Source organism: Diceros bicornis, chromosome 26 (assembly GCF_020826845.1).
Source record: "Diceros bicornis minor isolate mBicDic1 chromosome 26, mDicBic1.mat.cur, whole genome shotgun sequence".
NCBI classification, from domain to species: Eukaryota; Metazoa; Chordata; class Mammalia; order Perissodactyla; family Rhinocerotidae; genus Diceros; species Diceros bicornis.
Window position 1 is genome coordinate 30,434,976 of NC_080765.1, and position 17,731 is coordinate 30,452,706.

General features: G+C 36.7%; 1 protein-coding gene across 1 annotated transcript in view; it reads left to right on the forward strand.

Annotated features, from left to right (window-relative positions):
• Positions 1-17,731, forward strand: part of LOC131422010 (phospholipid-transporting ATPase ABCA3-like) — a 162,918-nt gene that overhangs the window by 62,917 nt on the left and 82,270 nt on the right. The window contains exons 9-12 of the mRNA XM_058568869.1: positions 12,275-12,448; positions 13,136-13,314; positions 14,093-14,227; positions 17,518-17,647. Of these exons, the coding sequence (XP_058424852.1) occupies positions 12,275-12,448; positions 13,136-13,314; positions 14,093-14,227; positions 17,518-17,647 (618 nt within the window). The remainder of the gene's footprint in view (positions 1-12,274; positions 12,449-13,135; positions 13,315-14,092; positions 14,228-17,517; positions 17,648-17,731) is intronic.

A 17,731-nucleotide genomic window follows, 5' to 3' on the forward strand; every position in this document is an offset into this window, starting at 1 on the left:
GGACATGTCTACTAGCAACAAATTCTCTCAGCTTTTGTTGAATGATAGTTTTGACGCATATAGAATTCTTGGTTAACGGCGGGGGGGGGGGGTTGTTTGTTTTTACTTTTAATACTTTAAAAATGTCATCTCTTACTACCTTTTGGCTTTCACGTTTCTGACAAGAAATTGGCTTTTAATCTTATACATTATGAAATGCTTCTCACTTGCTGTTTTCAAGATTCTCTTTTTGTCTTTGTCTTGTAACATCTTTATTTTAATGTGTCTCAGTGTAGTTCTCTGATTTTTATCCTACTTGGAGTTTGTTGACCTTTTTAGATGTGTTCATTCATGTCTTTCATCAAATTTGGGAAGTTTTCAGCCATTATTCCTTCAAATAATCTCTCTGACCCTTTCTCTCTCCTCAACTTCTGTGACTCCAATTCTGAATTTGTTGGTACCCTTGATGGTGTCCCACAGGTCTCTTAGGCTCAGTTAATTTTTCTTCATTCTTTTTTCTTTCTGCTCTTCAAATTATATAATATCAATTGTCATATCTTCAAGTTAGCTGATTTTTTCCTTCTGCACGCTGAAATATGCTATTGAACCCCGCTAGTGAATTTTTCATTTCAATTATTGTGTTTTCAGCCCCAAAATTTCTATTTGGTTTCTTTTTATAATTTCTATCACTGTATTAGTGTTCTCTAGCTCATGAAATGTAATTCTGTTTCCTTTAGCTCTTTGCTAATGATTTCCTTTAGGTCTTTGAACATATTTAAGACACTTGAGGGGCCAGCCCACTTGCATAGTGATTAAGTTTGTGCATTCCACTTTGGTGGCCTGGAGTTCACTGGTTCGGATCCTGGACGCGGACCTACTCACCACTCATCAAGCCATGCTGAGGGGCTGTCCCACATAGAAGAACTAGAAGGACCTACAACTAGGATATACAACTATGTACTGGGGCTTTGGAGAGAAAAAAGAAAAAGAAGATGGGTGACAGATGTTAGCTCAGGGCCAATCTTCCTCAAAAAAAAAAACTTGATTTAAATCTTTGTTTAATAAGTCCAATCTCTGGGCTTCCTCAGGGACAGTTTATGTATGTATTTTCTTGTGAATGGACCATACTCTCTTCTTATTTGCATTCCTCATAATTTTTTGTTGAAAACTTGAACATTTTGAATAATATAATGTGATAACTCTGGAAATCAGAATCTCCCCCATCCCCATGGTTGTTGGTTGTTGTGGATTGTAGTTATTTATTTAGTGAATTTTCTAAACTATTTTCACAAAGACTGTATTGTTTTTGGTATGTGGTCACTGAAGTCTCTGCTCTATTAGCTTAGTAGTCAGCTAGTGATTTGACAGAGATTTCTTTAAATTCCTAGATCCAAAAAAAAATGTACTCCCTCATTGGCTCTGTGTTGGGCGCTCCTTCAATGCTTATCCAGGCCATTTATAATTAGGCTTTAGCCTTTGTTTCCTGCTTGTACAGAGCCTAAATGTTACTTACCCCAAGGTTAAAGAGTAGGGTCTTAGGTCATTTTTTAAAAATTATTTTATTGAGATCATACTGGCTTATAATATTATGTAAATTTCAGGTATACATTATTATATTTCAGTTTCTGTATAGATTGCATTGTGTTCACCACCAATAGTCTCATTTCTATCCATCACTATATGTATGTGCCCCTTTACCCCTTTTGCCCTCCTCTCACCCACTTCCCCTCTAGTAACCACCAATCAGTTCTCCTTATCTATGTGTTTTTTGTTTATTTTCCACATATGAGTGAAATCATACAGTATTTGTCTTTCTCTGTCTAACTTATTTCACTCAGCGTAATACCCTCAAGGTCCATCCATATTGTCCTAAATAGCACAATTTTGCTTTTTTATGGCTGAGTAATATTCCATTTTGTGTGTGTGTATATAATATACACACACACACACACACACATATATATATATCTGTATATACCACATCTTCTTTATCCATTCATCCGTTGATGGGCACTTGGGTTGCTTCCATGTCTTGGCTATTGTGAATAATGCTGCAATGAATATAGGGGTGCATATACCTTTTTGAATTATTGATTTCATGTTCTTTTGATAAATACTCAGAAGTGGAATAACTGGATCATATGGTATTTCTGTATTTAATTTTTTGAGGAATCTCCATACTGTTTTCCATAGTGGCTGCACCAGTTTGCATTCCCACCAGCAGTGTATGAGGGTTCCCTTTACTCCATATATTCCCTAACACTTGTTATTCCTTGTCTTTTTAATAATAGCCATTGTGAAAGGTATGAGGTGATATGTCATTATAGTTTTGATTTGCATTTCCCTAGTAATTAGTGATGTTGAACATGTTTTCATGTGCCTGCTGGCCATCTGTATATCTTCTTCAGAAAAATGTCTGTTCATATCCTCTGCCATTGTTTTCATTGGGTTGTTCATTTTTTTTGTTGTTGAGTTCTATGAGTTTTTTAAATATTTTGGAAATGAACCCCTTGTTGGATATCTGACTTACAAATATTTTCTCCCAGTTGGCGGCTTGGCTTTTTGTTTTGTTGATAGTTTCCTTTGCTGTGCAGAAGCTTTTTAGTTTGATGTAGTCCTTTTGTTTATTTTTTCTTTTCTTTCCCTTGCCTAAGTAGACATGGTATTTGAAAAGATACTGCCAAGACCGTTGTAAAAGAGTGTACTGCCTATATTTTTTTCTGAGAGTTTTATGGTTTCAGGTCTTACATTCGTATTTTTTGTATATGGTGTAAGATAATGGTCTACTTTCCTTCTTTTGCACGTGGCCGTCGAGTTTTCCCAGCATCATTTATTAGAGAGACTTTCTTTCTCCATTGTATGTTCTTGGCTCCTTTGTTGAAATTAGCTGTCCACAGATGTATGGTTTTATTTCTGGGCTCTCAGTTATGTTCCATTGATCTGTGTGTCTGTTTTTGTTCTAGTACCATGCTGTCTTGATTATTACAGCTGTCTTTAGTATATTTTTAATTCAGAGAGTGTGATACCTCCAACTTTCTTCTTTTTTCTCAAGATTGCTTTTGCTATTCTAGGTCTTTTTTGTTCCATATAAATTTTAGGATTCTTTGTTCTATTTCCGTGAAGAATGTCATTGAGATTCTGATTGGGATTGCATTGAATCTATGGATTGCTTTAGGTAGTATGGGCATCTTCGCTATGTTTATTCTTCCAATCCGTGAGCATGGGATGTCTTTCCATTTCTTTATGTCTTCTTCGATTTCCTTCAGTGATGTCTTATAGTTTTCAGCATATAGGTCTTTTGCCTCCTTGGTCAAATTTATAACTAGGTATTTTATTCTTTTTTGTAATTGTAAATGGGATTGTATTCTTGATTTCTCTTTCTGCTAGTTCATTATTAGTGTACAGAAATGCAACTGATTTTATATGTTGATTTTATACCCTGAAAATTTACTGTGTTCATTAATTATATCTTAATAGTTTTTTGGTGGATTCTTTAGGAATTTTTTTAAATATAGAATCATGTCATACACAAATAGTGAGAGCTTTACTTCTTCCTTTTCAATTTGGATCCCTTTTATTTCTTTCTCTTGCCTAATTGCTCTGGCTAAAACTTCCAGGACTATGTTGAATAAGACTGGTGAGAGTGCGCTTCCTTGTCTTGATCCTCTTCTTAGAGGAATACTTTTCAGTTTTTCACCATTGAGTATGATATTGGCTTTGGGTTGGTCATATATGGCCTTTATTATGTTGGGGTAGTTTCCTTCTACACCCGTTTTATTTAGAGTTTTTATCATAAGTGGATGTTGGATCTTGTCAAATGGTTTCTCTGCATCTACTGAGAACATGTGATTTTTATTCTTCAATTTGTTAATGTGGTGTATGACGTTGATTGATTTGCAGATGTTGAGTCATCCCTGCATCCCTGGAATAAATCCCACTTGGTCGTGGTGTATGATCCTTTTAATATATTGTTGTATTTGATTTCTAATATTTTGTTGAGGATTTTTGTATAAATATTCATCAGTGATGTTGGCCTGTAATTTTCCTTTTTTGTGCTGTTCTTATCTGGTTTTGATATCAGGGTAATGTTGGCCTCATAAAATGAGTTAGGAAGCATCCCATCCTCTTCAGTTTTTTGTAAGAGTTTGAGAAGGATGGGTATTAAGTCTTCTTTGAATGTTTGGTAGAATTCACCAGAGGAGCCATCTGTTCCTGGACTTTTGTTTTGGGGGAGGTTCTTGGTTACCATTTAAATCTCTTTACTTGTGATTGGTCTATTCAGATTCTGTATTTCTTCTCAATTCAGTTTTAGGAGCTTGTCTGATTATAAGAATTTATCCATTTCTTCTAAGTTATCCAATTTGTTGGTATATAGCTTTTCATAGTGTTCTCTTATCCTTTGTATTTCTGTGGTATCTGTTGTAATTTCTCCTCTTTCATTTCTGATTTTGTTTATTTGGGCCTTCTCTCTTTTTTCCTCGGTAAGTCTGGCTAAGGGCTTGTCAATTTTGTTTGTCTTTTCAAAGAACCAGCTCTTAGTTTTGTTGATCCTTTTTGTTGTTTTTTTAGTCTCTGTTTATTTATTTCTGCTCTGATTTTTATTATTTACATTTTTCTACTGACTTTGGGCTTTCTTTGTTCTTCTTCTTCTAGTTCTTTTAGGTATAGTGTAAGCTTGTTTATTTGAGATTTTTCTTGTTTCTGGAGGTAGGCCTGTAATGCTTTAAAATTCCCTCTTAGTATTGCTTTTGCTGCATCTCATAAGTTTGGGTATGTAGAGTTTTCATTTTCATTTGTCTCCAGGTATTTTTTAATTTCTCCTGTAATTTCTTCATTGATAGAGTAGTTGTTCAGTAGCTTGCTGTTTAGTCTCCACATATTTGTGACTTTTCCAGCTTTCTTCTTGTAGTTGATTTCTAGTTCCATACAATTGTGGTTGGGAAGGATGCTTGATGTGATTTAAATTTTCTTAAATTTATTGAGGCTTGCTTTGTTTCTCAACATATGGTCCACCTTTGAGAATGTTCCATGTGCACTTGAGAAAAATGCATATTCTGTATTTGGATGGAATGTTCTATATATATCTATTAAGTCCCTCTGGTCTAGTGTTTCATTTAAGGCCACCGTTTCCTTGTTGACTTTCTGTCTGGATGATCTCTCCATTGATGTCAGTGGGGTGTTAAAGTCCCCTAATATTATTGTGTTGCTGTCAGTTTCTCCCTTTAGGTCTGTTAATAGCTGCTTTATATACTTTGGTGGTCCTATGTTAGATGCTTATATATTAATAAGTTATGTCTTCTTGGTAGAATGTCCTTTTTATCATTATATAATGGGTCCATCTTTGTCTCTTGTTATCTTTTTTGTCTTGAAGTCTGTTTCGTCTGCTGTATATATGGCTACACCTGCTTTCTTTTGCCTGCCATTTGCTTTGAGTATCATCTTCCATCCCTTCACTCTGAGCCTATGTTTGACTTTAGAGCTGAGATGTTTTTCCTGGAGGCAATGTATTACTGGGTCTTGTTTTTTATTTTTTTATTTTTATTTTTTTAAATTTTTTGTTTATTGCAGTAACATTGGTTTATAACATTGTATAAGTTTCAGGTGTATTCCACTGCTGGGTATTTATCCAAAGAACGTGAAAACACCAATGCGTAAAGATACATGCACCCCTGTGTTCATTGCAGCGTTATTCACAATAGCCAAGACTTGGAGCCAACCTAAGTGCCCATCAAGGGACGAATGGATAAAGAAGATGTGGTATATATACACAATGGAATACTACTCAGCCATAAGAAACGATGAAATCCAGCCATTTGTGACAACATGGATGGACGTTGAGGGTATTATGCAAAGTAAAATAAGTCAGAGGGAGAAGGTCAAATACCGTATGATTTCCCTCATTAAGCAGTAGATAATAACAACAACAGACAAGCACATAGAGACAGAGATGGGTCTTGTTTTTTAATTCATCCAACCATTCTGTGTCTGTTGATTGGTGAATTCAATCCATTTACATTTAGAGTGATTATTGATATTTAGGGCTTAATAGTGCCATTTTGCGTGTTTTTTTTCCTGGTTGTTCTATATTTCTGTTGTTTCTTTTTCCTTGTATTTCTGTCTGCCATTTCTCTTTGGCGGTTTTCTGTGATGTTTTTCTCAGTTTTCTCTTTATTCGTGCTTTGTGACTCTGCTTTGATTTTTTGTTTTGTGGGTACCATGAGATTTGTATAAAAGATCTCATAGGTGAGATAGACTTTTTTCTGCTGCTGGCATCTTATCTCCATTAGTCTATGCAAGTTCCATCCTTTTTCTCTTCCCCTTCTATGTTTTTGTTGTGACAAATTATTCTCTTTTGTCTTGTGAGTTTGTGATCAAATTGAAGTGGTTATAGTTATTTTTGATGCTTTCTTTCCCTTTAGCCTTCATAATTAAGTGTTTACTAACCTATTCTGATATAGAGTTCTGATTTTCTGATTCTATCTGTTTATCACCTTGCTCAAAGCTTTGTAAACCTTTGCCTTTTTGTTTCTTGTAGGAGAGATCCTTTCCAAATTTCTTGTAAGGCAGGTCTAGTGGCAGTGAAGTGCCTCAGCTTTTGTTTCTCTGGGAAAGCTTTTATTTCTCCTTCACATCTGAAGGGTAACTTTTCTGAGTAGAGTATTCTTGGCTGATATCTCTTGTTTTTCCATATTTTGAATATATCATTCCACTCTCTCATAGCCTGTAGAGTTTCTGCTGAGAAATCCACTGAAAGCCTAATGGGGGTTCCTTTGTAAGTTATTTTTCTTCTCTCTGGCTTCTTTTAATATTTTTTCTTTGTCATTCACTTTTGACAGTTTTAATATTATATGCCTTTTGAGGTTTTTTTGTGTTGAGATAATTAGAAATTCTGTTAGCTTCATGTACTTGTATATCCAGTTCCTTCCACAGGTTTGAGAAGTTCTCAGGTATTATTTCTTTGAATAAGGTCTCTGCTCCTTTCTCCCTCTCTTCTCCTTCTGGGATACCTATATCCTTATGTTTTTTTCCTCAATGAGTCAGATATTTCTCAAAGAATTTTTCCATTTTTCAAAAATCTTAGTTTTCTCTTTTCCACCTGAATCATTTCTAGGTTTCTGTCTTCAAGCTCATTAATTCTCTCCTCTATATGGTCTGCTCTGTTTTTAATGCTTTCTATGTTATTTTTTTCATCTCATTAATTGTGTTCTTGATCTCTAGAATTTCTATTTGGTTTTTTTTAGAGTTTCAATCTCTTTGGTGAAGTACTCTTTCTGTTCATTAATCTTATTCCTGAGCTTATTGAACTGTTGCTCTGAATTTCTTGGAACTCATTGAGTTTCTTTATGACAGGTATTTTGAATTCTCTGTCAGATTATAATCTGTGACTTCAAGTTTGTTTTCTGGAGAGTTGTCACTCTCTTCTTATTCTGACGTGTTACTCTAGTTCTTATGGTATTTGATGAATTGATCCTCTGCTGGTACATTTGTGGTAGTAACCACCTGTCTTATTTGGGTAAGGCCTTGATTACTTTGGTTCTGAGCTGCTTTTTGTTGTGTTTGAGAGCCTGCACTTTCCGCCCTCCACTGTTTCTACTAGAGGCATCGTCAGTGCCCTCCTTGTTCTGCTTGTGCCTCTGAGGTTGCTGATACCTTGCTGCTTATGATGTTGCTGCAGTCTCAGGTGTCACCACCAGTGTCACCAGACTACAAACACTTTTGCTACTTTTAGGATTGCCTGGGTCTTGTGTTCCTCCACTGGCTCTCCATGGGCTCAGATTCTGCTGCCCTGTGCACCACCTGCATTGGTGCTCCTTGGTTGTCTAGGGGTGCTGGCTGCACCACTGCTGAGGGTGCTGGGTTCACGGGTGTCACTGTCACTGCCAGGGTCCCAGGGACCTGGGGACTTGTATGCACCCTCCACTGCTGGTGGAGCTGCTGTCAGGGTTTCTGCCACTGGGGGCTGGGTCACCAGTTCTGCTGTGATTCCTGAAGCCTCTGGTCACAGGTTCCACCTCCCACTTCTTGGGGGGAGCAGGGGCTAAGCAGGGAGAGGTGGTTGTTGCTGTTTGCTCATGCGGCCTCTAGTCTCTGGCGTTAGCTGGTGTGTTTTGAAACCTCAGGTCAGGGCACCCCTCCCCGTCTGGGAAAATATGAGTTTTGTATACTATCCCCACCGTTGGAAAGACCTGGCCACTGCCGGGTGAGGAGGAGGGGGTGTGCACTGGATCCACTGATCCATGTCTGTTTGTTCTGCCCATACTGTGCCTGCTTGTAGTTGCACGGGCCGCAGTGCCTGCTATTTCTGCTCCCACAGCGACCACTCACAGGTGCACATGCTGGCATGAAGGTCTGTGCCCTGGATCACTGCTGCCAGCTGTGGGGGTGGGGGTGGGGCTGCTCTCCTAGTTTCACTGCCTCTTGGGGGTCCGTACGTACTTCAGATGTATAGATGCATGGATCTCTTATGTGTCCTGTTGTGCTGTGTAAAGAATCCTCTGCTGGTCAATGGCTTTCCAATTGATTGTAACTTAGAGGCAAATGACAAAGGGAATAATTCATATCCCCATGATGCTCATGACTCTTAGGTCATTTTTGAGCACTGTCCAACCATGGGCATGTGTGTGGCCTTCTAGATTCTCCAGTATGTATGGAAGTTTTTCAACCCTCTTATTCTTCCATGTATTTCTTTCCCTAGCCTCTTCTTTCCTAGGCTTTTTGGTCTATCTGCTGCTAGCCCCATTGTTATCCTTTGCAGCAGGCAGCTGTGGAAAGTATATCTGCCTTTAAATGCTTTCAATAAACACTGACTGGGAAGCTGAAGCTGCTCTGAGAAAGTTCTGAGGTGGGTGAAACAATGTCAAGTCCCCGGATACAAAGTCAAAGTTCAGGGATCTCTCAGGGAGCCACCAGGGAAATCAAAACAGCCAGCCACTCTTGTTGAAGAATCAGGTCTGTATTGTCCCCTCTGGCAGCAGCAAGTCATGTCAGGAATGTAAACCACCATCCCCATGGCCGCCACTGAGCTGGGGAGTCAATTATGTCAGACAGTTAAGAAAAAATGCCACAAAGTTCTCTTACTGAAATTTGGCAGCTTCTTTCTTTATTAAGGCTTTTCCTGGTCATTGTAGTTTTTAAAAATTAGATTCCAGAGCTCCAAAACAGCTGATTCTAACAGCCAGCTTAAGCCGATTAAGTTTATTTTGCCAGCTTAATCATTGTCCCCTTTCCTGACACATAGCTCCTAAAATCTTTGGAATTTTGTAACTAATGAGAGCAACAAAGTTGTCTTTTTTTATGTTAATGAGGTGGCTTTTGGAAAGCATCTAAAGATGGGGGCTGGTTGCTAGAGGAGCCAATCACATGATTAGAAGGTTGGAACTTTCAGTCCAACCCCCTTGATCTCCTGGGAGAGGAGAGGGGCTGGAGGTTGAATCAATCACCAATGGCTAATGATTTAATCAATCGTGCCTGTTTTGTGTAGCCTCCATAAAAACCCAAAAGGATGGGTTTGGAGAGCTTCCCAGTTGGTGAACACGTAGAGATTTGAGGAGAGTGGTGCATTCAGATAGGCCATGGAAGCTCCACACCCTTTCCCCATACCTTGCCCTATGCACCTCTTCTAACTTGCTGTTCCTGAGTTAAATCCTTTTATAATAAACTGGTAGTTTTGTATGTAAAATGTTTCTTTGGGTTCTGTGAGCTGCCCTAGCAAACTAGTCAAATCCAAGGAGGAGGTCCTTGGAATCTGTGATCTATAGCAAGTCAACAGAAGCATGGGTGATAACCTGGACTTGTGATTGGCATCTGAATTTGGGAGGTGGGTGGGGCAGTCTTGTAGGACTGAATCCTTAAACTGTGGAATCTGATGCTCTCTCAGGGTAGATAGCGTCCGAATTGAGTTCAATTGTAGGCCATCCAGCTGTTGTCCTGGAGACTTCCTTGGTGGAGTGGGGGAAACCCCACACATACCCACTTTGGAAATGGTGTCCAGAAGAACTTTTTAGTGTATGATGTTAGCTGGAAACTTTTAAAGTATATATCATTTATCAGGTTAAAGAGACTCTTTTCCCTTACTGTTTAAGAATTTTATCTTAGATAAGGATGTTGAATTTTATTCAGCATTTTTATTTGTATTTATTGAGGTGGTAAAATTATATTTCTTTAATCAATTATTGATGTAATTATATAAGCTGATTTTTAAATATACCAATATTGTATTCTTGGAATGAATTTAAATTTATTAGGGTATGTTTTCTTTTGTATACATGCTAGATTCATTTTGCTAATATTTGGTTTAAGATTTTTACCTATATGTTCAAGAGTGAAATTGCCCTATAATTTCCTTTTTTCATACTGTCTTTGTTTGATTTTCATTTCAAGTTATCATAGTCTTCTATGTTTACTTGGGAAATATATCCTCTTTTTCTGTGTCTCTGTCTCTCTGGAAAATTTAGTGCAGTATTCTAATGATTTCTTCTTTGAATATCTGCTAGAAGTTGCTGAAAAAGCTGTTGGGAAGGGTTTTAATTATTTATTCAATTTCTTTAATGGCTATAGGACTGTCAGATTTTCTAGTTCTTTCAGTTTTGGTAAGTTGTGTTTTCTTTAATTTGTATTTTTAGTTAGTTTTCAAATTTATTGGTGCAATATCATAAATTTAATATGGTTTTCTTATGTTTTTAATGTCTGTAAATATCTGTCATAATATATCTTCTTTTATTCCTTTTACTGGTTTTTGGTGTCTTCTCTTTCTTTTCCTTGATCAGTTTTATAACAGATTTATTAGCATTATTAGTCTTTTCAGAGAATCAACTTTTGGCTTTGTTGATTCTCATAACTATATGTTTGTTTTATAATTCATTAATTTCTGCTTTTATCTTTATTATTCCATTCCATAAACTTTGTGTTTACTGATATTTTTTCTAACTTCTGGTAATGAATGTTTGGCTTATTTCTTTAAACAAATGAATTTAAGGCTAGACATTTCCCTCTTAGTACTGATTTGACTGCATGACACAAATATTGATAAGTAAGCTTTTTTCTGTTGTTTTATTAAAATATTTTATAATTGTCCTTATGATTTCTTAACTTCAGAATTATTCAAAATTGTATGTTAATTTCACAACATATTCTGTTTTTGTAGATATCTTTTGGCTGTTTACTGCTAACTTAATTTAATTCTTTTGAAATTTGTTGAGATTTACTTTATGGCCTAGTTAATGTCCAGTTTTTTAAAAATAAATATTCCATCTATGTTTGGAAAAATGTATATTATGAAGTTGTTTGGGGTAGTTGATAATGTATTTTCATTAGGCCAAGTTTGGTAATCATGTTGTTCACTTTTCTACATCCTTATTGATTTTTTTCTACTTACTCCATCAATTACTGAGAGAAGTATATTTAAGTTTCCCCACTATGATTATAGATTTATATATTTATCCTAGAAGTTCTGTTATTTTTTGCCTTATATATTTCGATGCTATGTTATTAAGTACATCTAATATATTGCCTTTGCTGTCTCCAGTTTGTCTCCTCTCATCATCTTTAAAATCTTAGTTGTGAAAAAGAACAGACATTGATTAATGCGTAGAACAAAAATGTTGTAGTTGGTGGATGAAGTATGTGGAGTGAGGTAAAGAGGGAAAGCAAGAATCACTCCTAATCATGGGATAATATGTTTTACTTCATAATATCCAATTTTTATTCGGATGCTGAATTTTAACTCCTGATGAGGTTACTTGGTCTCTTAACAAGAATTTTCTTTTCAATGTTTTATCAGAGTCACATTTTTGGAATTCTTCATACTCTAAACTATACTTGGCTCTTTGGCACCAACTTTGTATTTCTGTGTTTATTCAGATATCCTTCTTTTCCCCCAGTATCATGACATAGACTGAATCTCATGGTGTCTGGAAACACAATCTAGGTATTTTCGATTATGCCAATAGTAGTATTTACATTTACGATTTTTTATGCTAAGTGATAATAAATACGTAAATTTTCCATTAAAAGCTGTAATGTTCATAGTTATTGCATATAGAATGGTAAATACCAGAAAAGTTAGTTCTTCAGATGTTTAATTTCTACCTTTTATTCATTCAAAAAATACTTTTGAGCACTTACTAAGTGCCAAGCATTGTATAATGTGCTGGGGAAACAACAGTGAACAAAACAGGCAAATTTCTGTTCTCAATGTGCTTATTTTAGTACACTCTTATAATAAGACAAATATATTTGTATTTTAGGTTTTTTCAGATTGCTTAAATTGACATTATAATTTCCTTCATATTTGCAGTACATTTTGCTGTTCCTGTTGGAGGTTTCATTTATCTTGCCACCTACTTTCCAGCTACCAGGGTCTCTTCAAACTATGCACACATGACACTCACCCAGAAGCTGGCTTCTTGTCTCAGCTCAAATGTTGCAATGGCACTGGGAACTAAATTCCTAGTTAAGGCAGAAATGGACAGTGAGTATTTACCTTGTAGATTTTGCCATGTTTTCATAGGTATTCAGTTTAATGTTGATTGGTATTGCTAAACTGTCCTTCAAAAAATTATACTAGTTTAATACCACCATGTATAGTACATGAGTGCTTTCACATTCTCTCCATAAATTTATTCAAGTCTGTTAGGGTCTCTCCCTATTTCTTTTGGAGTTGCCACATGCTGTTTAGAGGTAGGGAAGGAAGCAACACAGGTCTACTTTTACTAATTTCCTTCTTCCTTTTCCATCAGTGCAGTATCTATGCAAAAACCCTTCTAGTCTTTTGTTCTGTAGTTAGCATCCACCCCTACTTTTCAATGATTATGTTTTTCTAAAATTATATATTTCAGTGAACATTTAGCACAAAGAGGGTTGGAGAGAGGAGCCACCATCTTGACCCATAGGTCTGCGATTTTCCTAACTTTTTAGTATGTTTTATTTTTGTTTCACTCATTACTGATTGTTTCTTTGTGGCATAGTGGAAAGCATCTTACATGATTACTTACTTGGATATCCTAAATTCTAATGGTATAAAAAGTAGCTAACTGTAGTAAGAATCTCTGGAGAATATTAATGTGCATTGTTTTCATTCTTTAATTATGATGCAGATGGATAACTCTGTTTCAGTCTCAGTAGGTACCTAAATTAAATGTCTCCTGTTATCTCTTAGGCATTGGAATTAAATGGAGTAACATCTTCTCACCAACTGAAATGGACAACTTTGTCTTTGCGCATGTCCTGGGAATGTTTTTAGTTGATGCTTTCTTGTATGGCCTTGTGGCCTGGTATATAGAAGCTGTCTTTCCAGGAGAGTATGGTGTGCCCAAGCCATGGAACTTTTTCTTGTTGGTGAGTTGTAATGCTTCTGTTATTGAGAGAGGCCACAGTCCTTATGAACCTGTTTTGTAATTTCTATAAAAGCCATGATGAGTTAATTTTGCATTGTCTATAATTGAGTCAATAGGTCAGGTGAAAGAATCATTCTAATCTCTAGCCATAGTAATTCATTAGCCCTTTTTTAAATATACTTTAGAGACTACAATATTTATAAATGTAAACAATCTGTAGTTCATGGCCTGAACCCCCAAACTTTACAAATTGTGAGTAACCCATCACTTTTGCAGGCAAGTGTTTCTAAAGGATTGAACTCCAGCATAAAGAAATTAATATAGGATGGGTCTTTGGATGCTAACAAGAAGAGGTTTAGTTATGTTCCATATCTAGGCACTCACTACCTGATTTATTTCTTTGGTTAGCCCAGATTTCTTAGAGTCAGAACCATAGTAAAATAAGGAGCACATACATCTTGCCCTCCATTCTCAATCTTTTCCTTATTATCATTGGCTTATGTATTACTAAGAGAAGAAGATCTGACAGAGAGTGATACAATACTTGTTGCCATGACCTCATTTGGGAGTGATTTTCTTTTGTCCTTCTTGGACAGTTAGGATTTAGATAGTCTTCTTTTGTGCCTTGGGGGTTCAAATTATAGCCAATTGGCTCCAAAATTTAATCCCAAGAAATTTTTGACAATCCATCTCAATACCAAAGGGAAGAGGCTAATGTATTTTCTAATGCTTCATTTTTCAGTGCCATTGCAGTGATTACATTTTTATTCCCTTTTTAGCGCTCTCACTGGTTTGGGGAAATACCTGAGAAAAAAAATGAAACAAGGCAATTTTATGAGATAATTGAAAGCAAGTATTTTGAAGCTGAACCTACTGATTTGGTGGCAGGTATCCGGGTCAAACATTTGTGCAAGGTATTGTTTCACAGATCTCTTTTTCTTGATGGAACTGAAGTTTAGTTTACAGTTCATTGTAAATGTTTATTACTGGAAGTACCAAGAATAAGATCACATGCTAATAAGATTTCATGGCCATCCTGTTTCCTTCATTTGAGAAAGAGAAAAATGAAGTTTATACAGTATATAGTAAAAAGTCACATCTTTCTCCTTCCTCCAGAATAGAATCAGGTATTCTATAAACTATGATGGTGTCTTCTACAAATGCTGTCATTTAAAAAAAGTACAGTCTAGTGGAGCTTGATTTGAGTATGTGAACATTAATTTCTGTTCACAGATGTTTTGCATTTGTCTATTTCTAGTCTCTCTCAAGGCATTCATCAAGGGCGGACTTTTGGATCTCTCAGTCTACCTGGATCAACTGCGGGCATGTAGTATTCGAGTAACCTAAATATTTGCTGGAATTCCCTTGCCTCTTAAAGGTCTACCTAAACTTGATTTGGGCTCCTAACTGAACAGCTTCGGGAAACCCAAAGCCCTCCATGCAAATTCAGCTAATTTTGGTTGTGTTTATACTCTTGTGGTCCTCTCTGCCTCCAGTATGCTACTTGCTGTCTCTATTTTTGTTATATGTCAACCCAAATGCAAAACTCAGTCTTTTTCCTGAAGTGCTCAGGAAATCCATTCACATAAACATTTTTGTGAATATTAGTAACCTATAATATAGATTAAGTACACAGTGAATGCCATTAGGAAAATAAACAGGGTGATGATGTAGTAATTAAGGGGTAGGGTAGGGAGGAGAAACATTTCAGGTAGATTATTCAATGAAGCCTCTCTGAAAAAATGGCCATTGTGGCTTGGCCACCCTCTCCAGTAGTAACCTCAGCTGAACAGAGTCACCTCACAGGAAATCAGGCCCATTTCCTTGTGAGGTTGACCTTGTTGTTACTGTAATGCAGCCCAACTATTCTCTCTCCCAAATCTGTATCCTTCCCTTCCCCACACAAGTGTTGATCCCAAGAACACTCCTGCCTGCTAATTTCCATCTTATATAAACTTCCTGGATGCTAACTTCTGTCCTAGAGTTTACCTCCCAGGGAACCTAATTAGTGATTTTTGGTACCCAAGTGAATTGAGAAAGCAAATGATAGGATGACAGTTAAACACGGGTACAAGGTAGCAGTACAACGTTCATAGGTCGTGGATTGGGATAGTATTCCAGGGGAAAGAAATGCACTAGTTGGTGTCATGTATCAAGCATTTGAAAAATATGGGGGAAGTAGTAAGTATAGGAAACATGGAATTGGATAGCTCTTTTTAGGGGAACTGATATACTGGAGACAGACAATGAAAGCATGTATATTATTAACCATCAGAGGCTAACTGAAATCTAGTAGAACTCTCAGGAAGCATATAAAGAGATTTTCATCTCCAGCAACCAGAGAGCAGAAAAAACTGAGATCAGAGCCCTAGACTTATAATCATAAGAACAGCAGAGCTCTAGAGACAGTTAAATTCCTAATCTAGGCAGGTCTGCTATCCCAGGATTGGGGGCTTGATTAGGAAGAAATGGAACACTGAGACATAGGATAAGACATCTAGAACTCAGAAATCTCAAGTCCCATTTTCTCCTAGAACCTTAGCCCACAGAAATGGCTCACTTCTCCCTATTAGAGGTTAGTAATTTCTTTTTCCCTTCCTTGAAGATGGTGCAGTGTACTCTGCCCCACAAGACAACCCACACCCACTTCTGGCCACTAGGAAAATAAGATTATGTCACAAAATGTGGTAGACACTGAGGTGGGAAGGAGCTTCATATGTTGAAGAACATGGAGGACATCAAAGCTGCAGTGAAGGAAGCAGAGAGACAGAGTGATATGAAATGAATTTGGAGATGTAGTTATAATACAAATCATGCAGGGGGCCTCGTAGGCCATGGTAAAGCTTGGATTCCATTTTTAAAATACTGGGCAATAATTACAGGTCTTTATTAAGTACAGGGACATGAACTGATTTATATTTTGAAAAGACCACTGTGGCTGCTGTGAGAAGTATGAGCGGGAGAAAGAAGACAAATTGGAATCTTTTATAGTAGGTTAGGTAAGATATGATGTCAGCATGGACTACGCTTGTGGCTGTGGAGAGAGAAGTGTAGAGATTTAGGATATATTTTGGAGTTAGAACTAAAGATACTTGCTCATCATTTGGATGTGTAATTGAGGGAAAAATGAAATTCATGTGGCTGTTGGTTTTGTGGCTTGAGCAAATGGGTGGTTAGTGGAGCAATTTATGGATATCGGAGACATTGGGGGAGAATTTGAGGTTTGTTTGGTTAGTTGGTTTTTAAGTGAAGGTTTGGGAAATTAAGAATTCCTTTTTGGAACTTCCGACATTCATCCAAGTAGAGATTTCAAGTAAACAGTTAGATGAGCCTAGTGCTTAGGTCTAGAGAGAAGATAAGATGAGGACACCTAGGGAGAAAACACCCACTGCCATTTAGGGCAAAAAAGAAATAGCATTTTCTTTTCTGTTACACAATGTTTGCCTTTATTCACCATCAGTGGGTTGTAGTGGAAGGAATACATGCTTTAAGACTGAATAAAATGGGCTTGAATACCAACTCTTCCATTTAAATATTGTGTTTCTTAAGCCTAAATTAAAAATTTAACCAAAATCTTCTTACTAGTTTTTATAGTATCTGCTCTAGGTAAACAAATATTTATATACCATCTCTCCTTGAAGGCATATATCCTTCCTTAAATGTAAGGCTAGGTGGTTGTCTGGAAATCTCACCTCTTGGATCAGTTTGAAAAAAGTTATGATTTTTTAGATTATTTTGTTTTTTGTTTGCTAAAATGAGAATGATGCTCTTTCCAGATTTTTGCATCTTGAGCCTGAAGCACTGCTAGTCTACACATAAGAAATTTGAGATGCCTGTAGAACATATATGTTTTAGATGTTCTCTCCAGGTTTTCACTTGGCAGTTCTCCAAATTAGGACAAAGGCATTGATTGAAGAAGATTGTGGCATTATCAGCTTCAAGATGGTAATTGAAACAAAGCAGGAATGGATGAAATTTCTCAGGGGATATATGTAGATTTACTGTGAAATTCTAAAACTCATGTTATGCCTTCAAATATTTTTTTTCTTTTCACAGTTACATCCTTCTTACATTTTGATTTTTTTCCTCATGAGATTGATTATGTGGTATTGTTTCTTCTATAGATAGTTGATTATGAGTGCTTGTTCTTCCAAAGTGATAGTGATAGACATAAAGTTAATATTTGTGGGTTTTTCCCCCACAGGAATTCCGAGTGCAGAACACTACCAAAATGGCTGTGAAAGACTTGTCTTTGAATTTATATGAGGGGCAGATCACTGTTCTTCTAGGACATAATGGAGCAGGGAAATCCACTACTCTATCCCTTCTCTCGGGTATGTGTTTAGCTCTTCTCAGAGTGTCCTCTTATAGACACTGTAGATAAAGCTTACAAGCCTTTTGTGTATCCCCTTGATGTT